Here is a 14,737-nt window from a genome sequence, read left to right as displayed (position 1 = left end):
TAGTTGAGAGCAACCCCCTGTAAGGTAAACAACTATCTCCAAAAGTCACTGAGAAAAACAGAATCCCGATCACTGACAATTGAATTGGGCAAACCATGAAGCTTGAAAATGTTATCCAAAAAGCCTGAGCAACAACAGCAGTAGTGTACGGATGACTGAGAGCCACAAAGTGAGCTGTCTTAGACAATCGATCAACCACAACAAAGATCACTGTCTTACCAAAAGAAGGAGGAAGACCATCTATAAAATCCATTGAAATGTCAGACCAGATAACATTTGGAATAGGTAAAGGTTGGAGTAAACCTTGGGATGCTGCAGTATCATATTTACACTGTTGACAAACAGCACAGCCGCGTATATAAGCCTGGATGTCTTTAGACATCCCTTTCCATTAAAAAAGACTTTTAACCCTTTGATGTGTTGCATCCTGACCCGAATGGCCACCCACACCTGAACCGTGGAGCCATTCCAGTATAGAAGTCCGAATAGCAGCATCATTAGGAATCACCAATTTACTTTTCCGACGCAGAATACCTTGTGACCAAGTAAAAGGCGGTTTGGAACTTGGGTTGGCTTGTAGCGTGGAAATCATAGTCTGTACACCCACATCAGAAACATAACTAGCTTGAATACGCTTCATAAGATCACATTCCAACACAGAGAGAGCCATGTGTAAAATCTCAGAACCTTCAACACGAGATAGAGCATCAGCCACCAAATTTTCTTTACCCTCTTTGTATTGAATTTCATAATCAAATTCCAAGAGCTTGGGAAGCCATTGTTGTTGTATCGGAGTGTTTAACCTCTGCTCAAGTAAGTATTTAAGACTTCATTGATCAGTCTTAATAACAAAGTGAGCCTGCAGCAAATAATGCCTCCACTTCTGCACTGCAAAGATCACCGCCAATAACTCCTTCTCATAAATGGACATGTGAAGTTGCTTCCCTTGTAAATGACGACTGATGTAAGCAATAGGGTGGCCTTCCTGCATCAACACTGCCCCAATTCCATGCCCACACGCATCAGTTTCAACCACAAATTGCTTATCAAATAATGGAAGAGCCAAAACAGGAGATGTACAAAAAGCTTGTTTCAAAGCATTAAACGCTACAGCAGCATCCTCAGACCATAGAAATGCATCCTTCTTGGTCAATAAGGTCAGTGGTCTGGCAATGTATCCAAAATTCTTAAGGAAACGACGGTAATAGTTGGCTAACCCCAAGAACCCCCTCAATTGCTTCAAATTCACAGGTACGGGCCAGTCTTGAACAGCTTGAATCTTGGCTGGATCTGTTGAAACACCGTCTTGTCAATAAAATGACCCAAATATTCCACTCGAGTCGTAACAAATGCACATTTGCTCTGTTTAGCGAAAAGCTGTTGTTCTCGCATAACCTCAAAAACAACCTTCAAATGAGCCACATGAGATTCTAAAGACTCACTATAAATGAGGATGTCGTAAAAAAAAACTAAGACAAACTTCCGTAAGAACTGTTTAAAAACAGCATTCATCAACCCTTGAAAAGTGGCTGGAGCATTAGTTAATCCAAAGGGCATCACCCTATATTCAAAATGACCATTATGCGTCTTAAAAGCTGTTTTAGGAATATCACTTGGCTCCATTCAAACTTGATGATAACCCGCACGGAGATCAATCTTAGAAAACAACTTGGAACCACCTAACTCATCCAACAAATCTTCAACCAGAGGGATAGGAAAACAATCCTTCACTGTCAAGCTGTTTAACCCTCTATAATCAACACATAGGCGCCAAGTACCATCTTTCTTTTTGACTAACACCACCGGAGAAGCAAAAGAACTAGAGCTCGGTTGAATTGTACCCCCAATCAACATCTCCTGAACAATTTTGTCGATTTCATTTTTTTGGTGAACCGCATACCGGTATAGCCTCAAATTTACCGGGTTAGCACCCTCAATGAGCTGAATCTTGTGATTATGGTGCTCTCGAAAGGGTGGTAGGCTGCGAGGTTCCTCAAAAATATCCGTATACTCACTCAACAAGGCATCAACAGAAGCAACACTTGTAGTGGTTAGAGATGATAAAGTCAATGGAGCAATCTCTTCCTTTTGAGAAACACACAGCATAGACAATTGCATTGACTCCTCCTGAACTTTATTCAACTTTTCAGCTTTAATTGCTCTCACAGACTCTGGATGAATGCCATGAACAACCACTTTCTTATTACCCCAAATAAACTTCATAGTTAGTGTAGTAAAGTCCCAAGTAATTGGACTTAATGGCTTAAGCCACTGTACCCCCAACACTGCATCAACACCAGAGAGGGGAATAACCATAATATCTGCACAAAAGGTCGTACTATGAAAGTTCCACTACAACTTCTTAATTCTGGCCGACACCTTCAGATGATTACCATCAGCCACCTTGACCTGAGCATTGTTCGCTGGTAATAAAGTACAACCCAATTTTGCTGCCATTCTAGGGTCCATAAAATTGTGAGTGGAACCATAATCTACCAAGACAAAGAAAGAACGTTTCTTGTGGACTCCCCTTGCACGCATCGTACTGTAGTCAGAATTCCCGAAAGAGCATTAACTGAAATTTGAGCAATAACACCGACTGGTTCTTGATTCTCCTTTTCCAGTTCCACAATCTCCAAATCATCCTCCTTATCCATATCTATGTTAAACAACTGAGCTTTACGATGGAATTTAGCATGAGCTGGTGTAAATGGTTCATCACAATGAAAGCACAAACCCTTAGCTCTCCTTTCATTCATCTCGTCTGTTGATAAGAATTTCTTTGGTGGAATAAATTGATCCTTAGGCTTCTCAAGAAACGGTTGTCTGATAACCCGTTGTTCTGTCTCCTTCGTAGTGGTTGGTTTATTTCCATTCCAAGATCCCAATTTACTCTTACGAGGATGTGCTGCCTCGTAGAGACGTCCTAACATCAAACACTGCCTCACTGTATGAGGTTGAAACATGCGAACATGCATTTGAGTGTCGAGACGGAGACCTGCTAAAAATGCACTCACCAAATATGATTCAGGTAACCTTAAGCGAGTTTTGAAGCTCTCAAACTGGACATTATAAGCCATGATACCATCGGTTTCTTGTAGCTTTTTTAATTACGCAATAGGATCATCCCAAAATTCTTCAAACCTCTCTTTCAACATCAACTTATATGTTGACCAAGACAACTGTGAAACATCCTCAACCTCATCCTCTATCAATGACTGATGCCACTTAGCAGCGATCCCTTCCAAATGCATCGATACCATAGTAATCTTCATATCATCCGGAGTATGATCAATAACATAAAATTGTTCCACCTTAAACAGTCATTCCTTCACATCCTCACCATTAAATCGTGGACAATCTATCCTTTCAAGTCTCGTAACACTACCAGAAGCATGAGAAACAATCGATTTCGTACCTCCCTTCAGATCTGAAGCACAGCTAAGTTGTCGCAAGCGACGAATGTTGTGGATGCGGTGGAGCCGATGTAGAAAACGAAGCCGGTGTAGAAAACGAAGCCGGATTTGTCAACATCTGAATCGATTCAAACAACTCCTGAAACTGCGTCTCTTGCCGCAAATTTTGCTCTGCAAACTGGCGATCCAATTTAGCATTTTGTGCTTCGATTTTTTCTTCTAATCTCCCAACACGAGACTCAAGATCTTCCTCCGTCACGTCGGTGACAGGATTCTTCAATGCCTGAGCTCGCGTCGCGATCGTCATACCTCTGAGAATTGTTTGACTTCTGATACCTTTGATAAGAACAAATCAATACTTCAATTACTCAAATTAACAACACAATATCAATTTCTTCAATCCGATTACAAACCAACGAGATTCAACGTTCATGAAACGAGAAATCCCAAAGTCACCTTGCAAGAACTTCAATGGAAGAAGAGTTCTTTGCAGAGGATGAACAATCGCCTAACAACCTGAGAGGAAGAAGAAGATCTAACAAACTTTTCAATATTTTCGATAAAAAACTAAAATGAGATTATTTTCTTCTTTTAAATGACTAATTCTTCCAATTCTTCATCTTAGCCGTTGATTCCTCTTGTAATCTGGACCCTCCACGTGGCATTCACTCTCATATGACCGTTGCTATATCATCAAAATCGACGAGAACAAAACAATCGAAATTCTTATCTGGTTTCCAAAACAATCGAATTTCTTCCTCAAATTTTTCCTTCTTGGTTTCAAGAAACCTTGGATCAGGTATGGATCTCGATTCGTTCTAGTTTCAATTTTTCTATGGGACTATCTATTTTTTGGGGTTGTGTCCATTGTAGTAGTATATGGTACTATTGATTTCGCGTCAGACATTCGTGGGATTCCAATAATTGCTGATCCTTTTAAGGATTTTGATTACGGATGATGAAATCAGTTTTTTTTTTTTTGCTTTCAGGTGATAAAGAAACTATGTGTGCTTACCTAATCGTAGTAGTGCACAGGGACTATGTGTGGTCTCTACAGTTTGCTGTATATGGAAATACAAAGATTTTAGGTGAAAAAAGGATTTTTAAAAAAAATCAGGACATGTTTTTCTTTGTTTGCCAATTTGGATTCAATGTCTAAAACTTGAATGCAGCATGTGGGAAATTGATTGTGGATTTTGTATATTCATAGAAGATCAAGTAGTAGATGAGTTTCTGGTGGATGATAGAGTGAATATATATATTGCAGATACTGTGAATAATGCTCGTTCTGTCCTCCATGGCTCTGTGGTTGATGGCAAGAAACTGTAAGTTAATTGTGGCTTTAAGCAGTGATTACTTTATTGGTTGAAGGTTAATGATGAGTGATTGTTTGTTTTACTTGGTGTGTGTCTTTCTTTAATTAGGTTCGTAGCCAAGTTCATCAACAAGAATGAAAGAGCAGCTATGGCAGGGCATCAAGAACTCACAAACGTTTATGTGAAGAACATGATTGAAACTGTTCCATAGGATTGTTTACATACCCTGTTGTGGTTATGAGGGATGGTATGGGAAGATCTAGAGGTTTCAGATTTGTCATCTTCTGCAATCCAGTAAATGCTAAGAAAGCTGTGGAATCTCTCCATGGACAACCACTTGGTAACTCAACCTTCTTCTTCTGAACCCAATACTTAGTACATTGTCATTAGACCAGAGCAACTCGAGGTATGTTATAGTAAAGGCATTACCAGCTTTTCATAGTGTTTGGATGATAGCTGAAAAGGAGTAAAAGTGTGAAACCTGGTTCTATATATTCTGAGTTTGGGTAAAAAGAGTTTGTTCTTCTCCTGTGCCTGCAGATTCAAAGAAACCTCCAACTCCGGATAGAAGAACAAGGCAAGTACCTGCAATTGATGTTCGAGAAGCAAAACTCGGGTGAAGGCTGAAGTTATTGTGCTTCAAGTTACTGTTATCTATGGTTTCAGCTTCAAGTTGGTATCAGTAGAAGGTCCAAGAGAAATTGTTGTCTATGGTTTCAGCTTGGTTTTAAAGTAAACATTTAGTTAATAAAATTCAGAACTCTTTTTGTATATATGATCTATATAGTTAAAATCATATTCTAGTTTTATTTTCCTAATATTGCATATATTATATAACCAACATTTATAACATTATAAAATATACATTACACATATTTTTAATAAAAAAAATTAGACACTCAAAGATGACTAATGGAAGGACAAAAATTAAAAACAAAGATGTGAAGACATTAGTATTATTTTTATTATAATTAAAAGATATAGACCCTCATTTGAGGATGTGCAATGGCCATGCGCTAACAATATAGATTAATAATCTAAAAGCATTCTACACTTTTCAACAAATATTCTACAACTGTCTTAAACATCTTACTACTATATACCGGTTGGTTTTTCAAAGTTGGATTAACATAATAGTGTTATGTGTCAGTTAATAGACCAGATTTAAAACTTATAGTAAAATATACTAAGAAAAGTAGTTCTAATTCAAACAAAAATATGATAATCATTTAGTCAAAAGATTTTTAAATAGACTAAAATTTTTATAAAAAACAATATAATGACGATCATGTTGTTTTTGCGGGTCATTCCAACAGGCGACTAAAACATGTTCTCGGAGAGGCATGCATGACTCATGTAGGAAAGTACCTTTGGAGTTAGGCACACCAACTCAGTTGAGTTCGAAGATTTTGTCTCTGACCAAAGATGTGACTTTGAAGAAGGGGTTCCATCATCCCTGATGAGCTCACGGCAGGACAAAATCAGCCAAAAATGGCCAGTGAGACGAAGATTGAGACTTTGATCATAGAGTTTGTCGATAGTTGCACAATTTTAAAATATTTATAAAAATGACTGAAAAATTAATTTGAAACTTAAAATAGAAACAATTCGTTCTTTTACGTGTCATCCGATTTTGTTTTTCACTAAAAATAGCAAATGCTCCAAAACATCTAGAGAAAATATAGCAAAACCACTAAGAATAAATCTTTAAACAAAACACAAGATATCATACACAATTTTTTTGACAATAGCAAATTTTTACATTGTTGTCATTCTTCTCATCTCCTAAGAGAAGGAAACTAAGAGAAGGAAACTCATGAGATGAGAAGAAAAATTTGGTGGTTGTTTTTATACAACAATATAATACACATCAAATCTTTGAAAAGATACCAACTTAAAAAAGAAGAAGCTGCGTTGATCTTCCCAAAGGATCCTCCATGGTTCAAGCCATGGATGGTTCCTGTGATGATGCTTTTTGTTTTCTTTGTCTTTTCTATTGTAGGAATCTGTCGACGTTGTCACAGTTATCGCCGAGGCGAAAATTCTCCCAGTATCCATCCTATCACCTAATTATTTAGACTCTTTGTTTTTTTTTTTTTCTTTTGATAAAATGTAAATCATTGTTGGTGAAATGTAAGCTATATACAGTATATAAAATTTTCAACTTATAATTGGGGTTTTTAATTTTGGAGGCCAAAGCCATTGTTTCACTAGGCTTCTTATTTAGGCAGCAATTCCTCAAATATGAGCTAGAGATCCTTCGGGGCCAACCAACCAAAAGTCGAGTGCTCAAGGCAAAACTTACACATGTCAATCTTAGTCTTAATATTTAATTTATATTCTTCTTCAATAAGAGAGTTGCTCGATACTGCGAGCAAGTCTATAAGAAAATCTCTGAAGTCAAACTTACATTTTTTTTTTTTTTTGTCGACCAAACTTAAATGTTTTATATGTAAGTAAACGCACTTGTACATAAAATAAAATAAAAGTACACTTCTACATATTTAGACATTTTATTGAATGTGTGTTGTTACATGATAGCAAACTATAAATATAGGCCTGGGCATTCGGTGATAACCGAGAAAACCGAACCGAAAAAACCGAGTTTTTCGGTTATCGGCGCTGAATTTGAGAGAGACAGAGAACCGATCGGTAAAATTATTTAGGGATTTCGGTTATTAGTTCGGTTCGGTTCGGTAAGCTATAACCGATCGGTTATTCGGTTCTCATCTATCATTACGGTGATTCCTGCTGAAGATCTCGTCTGCAACTAGACAGGTCGGCGGCCATGGAAGCTGAACTAATGAAGATGATGAATTAGGGTTAGATGCGTTTAATGTTTTGTTAATATGGGCTTATTTAATCAAATGTGTGTTTTAAAGTTGTATGGGCCTGACTTAATAATTTTTAAACGGTCCATTAGCCCATATTAGTTAGATAAAACACCAAAACCCTAATCCATCATTTTCTATTTTCTTTCGTTTTCTTTCAGTTGCAGCCGCTTCTCTCTAGGTATGGTTTCTGACCTCTTTCTCCATTGTTCTATGACTGACTCGAGTATTTATCCTTTAGGGTTTGAGTACATTTTAATTCACATATTGTGAGGGATTCAATATAGTAGTTAACGGTAGATTTTCTAGAATCTTGTATATATACTGAAGATACTAAGAAAATTTTATCAAATTTTTTTTTTCGTTGAGACTTGAGTAGTTAACGGTAGTAAATTTTATCAAGTTAGAATCATATAGTTTTCTAGTATAAGAATTAGAATTATATTACTATTAAACGGATGTAATTGATTCTCAGTATGTGTGTTCTTTGCAGCTGGCGGTTATAACAGACCTCAGTCATTGCTAGCAACACGAGCGGCGGTTAACGAGTGTGGTGGGCAAATTTACCGTCGGAGCTTGTCGTAGCCGCTGCCGCAGATCAGTCCTTTTTGTTGAAAATCCTAACCTTATAGTGGATTTGGGCTTGTTAATAGTTTTGTTTAAGGCCAATTATTTTTATTTTTTTAATAAGGTCCATTATGTTGTTGGTTTGTAATTAGAGTTTTATTTATTCAGCCTTTGAGCATAATTTTGGTCTAATTCGGTTCGAATTAACCGAATTAGGAAAATTTTCGGTTTATTTCGGAACTGTTTTTAAATCCACTAACCGAACCGAATACCGAACAAACCGAACCGAATAAAAATTCGGTTCAATTCGGCAGAATTTTTAGATAACCGAAAAATCAAAAAACCGAATTAACCGAACCGAATAAATATGTAGATGTTAATATGTCCTACTTTAGCTAGTGGGTAATGTGAGTGTGCATTGTCAGATGTTAATATGTCCTACTTTATCCTAAATATTTAACTTTTGTTTAATAGTCCGACCAAGAATTAGTTGCGTATACGTCCAAAATAACACCGGCAAGACAATGGAGAGATGTCCACTATTTTCGTTTTGATATCTGACTATGAATCCCATTTGTCCACTAACTTTTTATCTTTATATATTGGTATATTCCTTTGCTAATGCGAATTAGAATCAGTGTAATTAGTCTCCAAAACTGGAAGAAAAAAAAAAGGAGAGGAATGAGAATGAAGATCGACACAGACAGCATAGTTGTGCCATTAAGTTTGTTGATAGCAGTGGGATACCATGTCTTTCTATGGAGCACCTTCAAGCACAACCCTTCTCGTACTTCCCTTGGCATTGATTCCTCCAAACGCAAAGCTTGGTTCCGTGACATCAAAGAGGTTCTTTTTTTTAGATGTTTGTTCTATGTAGATTTTGTTTTGCGCTTATATGTTATGATAAAAAACAAATTATTTTCTTTTCAAATTTGAGCTAAACCAAAATATTTAGGCAACTATGATTTTTTTTTTACATACTTTTATCTTGTTTTTTTTTCGTTTCTTCGTAAAGTTTTCAAAAGATGATTGAAATATGTATACTGTATGTATTGCGTATTGCAAATATAAACACATTTAATTTCTTTACCCCAAAAAAAAAAATTAGTTGTAAAACGTAAACGGAATAAATGGCGTTGGCGTTTACATGTAACATATATCTTCAGTGAAAAATCAGAAAATAGTTCACTTGTTTCTTTTTCATTTGAAACAATCAAACCGACAAACCCCTTATGTCTTTGTCATTTTTACTAACTATTAGAATATGTATATGCAAGGGTAAACATACTACTCATTAGTTTTACGTTTGAACAATAGGTCTTATTTTAAAAAAGAAAAAAAAAATCTTCAACGCAAACGGAATAATCGGCGTTTTGTGCTTACATTTTATAAAAAATAGTATTAGTTGTTACATTTTACAAAAATAAGTCACATGTAAAGTTGTAAACGCAAAGACAAAATTCTGCTTTTACGAGTAAAACAATTAAATCCGTGTCTTGTTGTAGTTTTTTTGTTAATAAATCAGTTATTGTTTTGTTGATCATAATGAAAACGCAGGGTGACGATAAGACCGGGATGTTGGCTGTACAAAGCTTAAGGAACAAAAAAATGGTGACAATTCTCACCGCTTCGATCGCCATACTTATCTTCCTTTCTCTAGCCGCGGTAACTAACAACGCGTTTAAAGCGAGTCATCTCATCACCGCGGCCGATGACATCTTCTTCGGCTCACAAAACGCTAAAATTTTCGTCCTAAAATATGCATCTGCCTCGTTGCTTCTTGCAGCGAGCTTCTTCTTTAGCTCAATTGCCCTGAGTTATTTTATGGATGCAATTTTCCTAATCAACGCGATTGCTAAGAAGCCTGAGGGAGACTGCGACTGCGGTTTTGATATCACGGGGACAACGTCGTTTAGGGAGTATACAAGATTGGTGCTGGAGAGAGGTTTTTTTATGGCTATGGTTGGGAACAGGGTTATGTGTGTTTCTGTCCCGTTGTTACTTTGGATGTTTGGACCGTTACCGGTGCTCGCCTCTTCATTAGGCCTTGTTTGGGTATTGTATCAGTTTGATTTTCCAGCGAACGCTAAAATTTCTGTTTGTAAATCATAAAGAAAAACATTGAAAATAACATTGTATTTTTGGTCAGGTTCTACATGGTATGTTAAATTTACTTTAAAAAAAAATTCTTTGCTCATATGTAGATTCTAACGTGTTAAAATGGTAACTACATGTCGGCCCGTAGCAGAAGCCTAACAAATAAGAGTCTTAGGCAGTAGATCTTATATAAAATTTTAGGGGCATCATATATATATAATTATTCTATAGTATAGTGGCTAAGTAACGTGCTCTCTGTCTTTCGAACCCTTCAAACTCTCTCCACCTTAATCTGATAATCTCTGACACCAGTTTTCTTCTATCTTCGGTCTCGGCCGATTCTCTTCTTTCTTCATGTATGTCATCCTCTATTTTTCTTTTCTTTGTTATCAAGTTTGCCATTTGCCAATCTCTGTCGTTTCTTTTTTTTTTGCTTCCATTTTTGAATCATTTACAGGCTTCCTCACTTAGCACTTTATCAGAAAGATTAATATACAATATATGGCTCAGTAATTGACTGAAAATTTTAGACAAAGTGATTAAGTTATTGTTCTTTTTCTGTTTCTATTTTTGTTTTCTCATTCTGAACTCTAGTTATTTTTATCTGTAGTACAATGCCGCCGGGAGGTAAAACAGTCATTATGTTAAACATTAGCTTCCAAAGTCAAAATATGAAAATTAACTGTAATATATACAATTGAAGGATAGAAATAGAAAAAAAAAGCTGGTATTCATCTGGTACGATTTTGAATTGAGATCTAAATAAAATATTAGTCGTCCTTACAGTAATATATTTGACCCCCAGGTACATTTTAAAATAAAACTGAAATTAAAATGCTGGTAGTCCAAATTGACTTTAGCATATAATAATTACTAAAGGAGTGTCAAGTTCATTGAACTGAATAGACAGAAAAATTGAACAACGCGAACAAAAATAACCATAATCATGAACATACAGCAAAAGGACACAAAGTAAGTTATATGTTATGTTATTCCAACGATATTCCCTTACATAAGCCGCGACAAAAGATTGTGATGTAGTCCCATATTCATGCCATTGTGAGCAAGAGGTGCATACATCCATAGATCATCTGAACTCAATAACTACGTTGCAAAATTTCCAAAAACGGCAAGAAACAAAAGTGTTTGGTTAGGAGACATGTTGTATATAAACACAATTTAAGAAAGACTTAAGTACATGGTTTCTTGCAGTACAAGAAACAACCAAGACTCAAACAAGACATAAGTTGTTACCTTGATTTGCAGCTGCAAGAACTTCACGTAATGGACGGCGTCTTCAAGCATTGTGCTTATATCGACCTTTGTCCCATTAGGAACTAGGCTCTGCAATGTCTTTAGCCTATCGTTTATCCTTTCTCTTCGTTTCTGCAACATTCTTTAACATTATTATTCCACAAAACCTAACAACTCAAACCAGCAATGATCAATGATTTGTTTGGTTTCTTGAATTACCCGAGCATATAGGCTCTGAGGATCGGATGCTATCCGTTTATTGGGTTTTGCTTTCCCTTTAAGGCTTTTTGATGTATTAGCTGTTAAACCTAAAGCTCTCTCATCATCTGAACTATTGAAACTGTTTAGGCTCTGACCATCTCTCAAAGCAGTCTTAGGCTCGGTGACCAAATTGTTTTCCGAGCTTAACTTTTGCTTCTTCCTCGGTTTCATCAGCTCCTGGTTTGTGTTAACCATTATCGTTAGCTCAACGATATTGCAAGATAATGGCTTACCTTTTAATAAATAAAAAAACATCGAAAATTTAACATTTTGATTTGAACTTACTTGTCTTGAGTCGACATAGTGGTTCGTTTGGTAATTGGAACCATCAAGAACAGCCGGATAGTTCCTTTGCAGAATCATACCAAATGGGAAGAAATCATCAGAAGAGAAAGCATCAGTCTCACTAGGAGCATTGTAGAAGCTTGTATCGTCAGATGAACATTGATCAAAGTTGAATATCCCTAAAAGAGACTCAAATTCACCATCAACCAAAGCTCCATTCTCCATCGCAATCTTTTTTTTTTTTTTGGGTGCAAATTTCAATGCTCAATTTTTATCCTTTCTTTTCTTAGGCGTGCGTCTATACATTTATATATAGCAGCGTACCAGCTCATATCAGAGGCTTGAGGAAAATAAACTTTTGAATATGATAAATATTTTATGGTTGGTTACAAAATCTTAGTCACTCTGTCTTGAACAAGTCTTAAGGTTCATAACGTACCATGTTCAACTACAATTAGTCAACTTGTGGGGTCGATAAAAGCCAAGTTTAGACAGAGTCAATGAAGAATGCCACTCCATTGCATGACGATCGAGTACATTATATATTTTAGATATATAGAAAGATTCATGTTTCTCAATGAATGTCAAACATTTTTATGTGAAAGATCAAAAAGAGAATAAAGAAAGAATATATGGGGCGCCCCACGATATGTACAAAAAGTGTCTTGTGACAATGAACTTGTTTTTTTAGTTTTCTACCTTTTGGGGAAATAAATAGTCCATTAATCCGAATGTAAGTTTCTTTTCCGCAATACATGGATGAATCTTACGTACGTTGGGGGTTCGGTGTGTGTCCAAATCACGATTTGGCTATACACGAATTACTTAAACTAATTTAATTGAATTCGTAAAGAGGTTGATATACAATATAGAAGATATACTTTCTAGTTTAAACAACAAAGTTACTCGTGCTTAGAGCAAGTTTAATGGGTTAATGCTAATGTTGTCGTTGTGTAAGTGTAATCAGCTTGATTCAAATTCCTGTAATAATACATATTGTTGAAAGATAATAAACATAGAGATATACTGAAAAATCCAAAGGACGGCACAATATTATTTGAGATTCCGACAAGATGAGATTCACACTCGTTTGCGTGTCTTAAGATCACCCTTGCATACACAAACAAATAAAAATTAATATGTCAAAAGTCATTGTCCATTATATAAACAAATAAACACAGCTCAGAAATGTTTTGTTGTGTCTAAGTTCGATTAAGGTACAATGCATTAAATCTTACGGATTAGCTGTTCATTGATGGTTAGACTTTTTTCTTTTAACCTTTCATTTACTAGATTATAAAGTTTTATTTTCTTTCTAAACATTACAAAAATATATACTAGCTGTTGTTATTCCATTGATGATTTCAGTTCCATGACATGTTGTCAAAATAACCATGCATGCATAATCTCTTTCCAACGGTTTTCCTATTTTTTTCATAAAATTTCTGGTGTTATATTTAGAGAACTTCGGTTACATATATAGAGTTTAGGTGCCGCAACAACAGCTAATCCGGGGTGAACAAGCCCGGTACAAGAACATATATAGGTTACATATTAGACAGAGAAAGAACGAAACCACAACATGAGCAAATCTTGAAGCTTCGGATTGGAGCGCCTTGCTATAAGCAGGTGTTTCGTATACAGCGGTCAAGCTGGTGAAAAAGCCCTTCCACAGGGGTGCGCATACCCGTGAAGATGCTGGCGTTTCGTTCATGCCATATTGCGTAGATCACTGCATGGGCTGCGATAAGCTTTAGAGGACCCATCTGAGCTTCGCTAGTAGGAGACTTTAACCAGAGCAGAAAACGATCCCAAGTGTTGAACCCTGTGTAGTGGAACTGAAGCCTGGCGAGGCACCATCTCCATAGATCATAGCTATATGGACATCTCAAAAAAAGATGGTCTCTTGTTTCAAAGTAAATCTCGCAGAGGTGGCAAGTATCATCTTCTACTAAACCCCAATTCCTTAACCTCGACAAAGTTGGCAATCTATCAAGGCAACATAACCACATTATGAAAGAGTGTTTGGGGATAGAACCTGTGAACCATACTTGTTTGTGCCAGTTAACCTCTTGCGCATGTGGCCTGATTAGATTCCAAGTTTCGGTGAAGGTAAACCTATCTTGAGGGTCCCCATTCGGTGAAGCCCAGAGGTAAGTGTCCTTGGCATCCGTATTGAAATCAGATTCAACGAGATGGGAGAAGAGTAGTTCCTCGTTGAGGTTCCGAGCCCCTCTAAAGATCCATCCATCTATGGTACGAGCATTGGCCATAGTAGAGTCTAGTGGGAGACCAAGTCTTAGGTGTTCTCTTGGCCCCAGGAATGTAAACAAATCACCAAACGGAGTCCATTTATCATACCAGAAGGAGCAGGATCTACCATCACCGATTTTGCAAGAGAGGAATGTTTTGGCTAGGTATCTTAGTTTGAGCAATTGCTTCCACATAGAAGAACCTTGGCTCGAAGATGGAAGTCTCCAGAAGCATTTCCTTCTCAGCTTATGATTTTTGCACCAAGCAACCCACAAGGATCCTGAGGCAGTGAATAATTTCCAGATCAACTTGAGACCAAAAATCTTATTCCATACTCTAAGATCCTTTAGACCGAGACCACCCTCTTCTTTTGGAGAGCAAACTTTCCTCCAGCTGACTTTGGCCTGTTTGGGGATGTCAGAAGCTCCTGACCAGAGAAACTTTCTACAAAGCTTTT

At 36.7% G+C, this 14,737-nt stretch overlaps 4 protein-coding genes, 1 long non-coding RNA gene and 1 pseudogene across 5 annotated transcripts; 3 read left to right on the top strand and 3 right to left on the bottom strand.

Annotated features, from left to right (window-relative positions):
• Positions 1 to 2,492: 2,492 nt before the first annotated feature.
• LOC147919507 (uncharacterized) lies at positions 2,493 to 3,723 on the bottom strand (annotated as a pseudogene).
• A 2,814-nt stretch (positions 3,724 to 6,537) lies between these two features.
• On the top strand, positions 6,538 to 6,903 carry LOC147919506 (uncharacterized). The gene has a single exon (XM_087506001.1). It carries the CDS (start codon positions 6,554 to 6,556, stop codon positions 6,800 to 6,802), a length of 249 nt encoding a protein of 82 aa, XP_087362127.1. The 5' UTR covers positions 6,538 to 6,553; the 3' UTR covers positions 6,803 to 6,903.
• Positions 6,904 to 7,096: 193 nt separating this feature from the next.
• On the top strand, positions 7,097 to 8,362 carry LOC109131120 (uncharacterized). The gene is made up of 2 exons (XR_015593608.1): positions 7,097 to 7,744; positions 8,057 to 8,362. It is a non-coding gene; the product is annotated as an uncharacterized LOC109131120 (long non-coding RNA).
• Positions 8,363 to 8,703: 341 nt separating this feature from the next.
• LOC104771461 (uncharacterized) lies at positions 8,704 to 10,374 on the top strand. Its single transcript, XM_019241696.2, has 2 exons — positions 8,704 to 8,976; positions 9,688 to 10,374. The coding sequence occupies exons 1-2, from the start codon at positions 8,752 to 8,754 to the stop codon at positions 10,240 to 10,242; spliced, it is 780 nt and encodes a 259-aa protein (XP_019097241.1). The 5' UTR covers positions 8,704 to 8,751; the 3' UTR covers positions 10,243 to 10,374.
• Positions 10,375 to 10,955: 581 nt separating this feature from the next.
• On the bottom strand, positions 10,956 to 12,417 carry LOC104771460 (transcription factor bHLH139). The gene is made up of 4 exons (XM_010495987.2): positions 12,028 to 12,417; positions 11,701 to 11,919; positions 11,482 to 11,613; positions 10,956 to 11,331 (listed from the first exon to the last, which is right to left on the bottom strand). The coding sequence occupies exons 1-4, from the start codon at positions 12,250 to 12,252 to the stop codon at positions 11,236 to 11,238; spliced, it is 672 nt and encodes a 223-aa protein (XP_010494289.1). The 5' UTR covers positions 12,253 to 12,417; the 3' UTR covers positions 10,956 to 11,235.
• Positions 12,418 to 13,646: 1,229 nt separating this feature from the next.
• Positions 13,647 to 14,474, bottom strand: LOC104772751 (uncharacterized). Its single transcript, XM_010497331.2, has one exon. The coding sequence runs from the start codon at positions 14,472 to 14,474 to the stop codon at positions 13,647 to 13,649; it is 828 nt and encodes a 275-aa protein (XP_010495633.2).
• Between the last annotated feature and the right edge of the window lie 263 nt (positions 14,475 to 14,737).

Source organism: Camelina sativa, chromosome 20 (assembly GCF_030686135.1).
Source record: "Camelina sativa cultivar CO46 ecotype springtype chromosome 20, ASM3068613v1".
In the NCBI taxonomy this organism is placed as follows: domain Eukaryota; kingdom Viridiplantae; phylum Streptophyta; class Magnoliopsida; order Brassicales; family Brassicaceae; genus Camelina; species Camelina sativa.
This window is presented reverse-complemented; position numbering and strand designations above follow the sequence as displayed.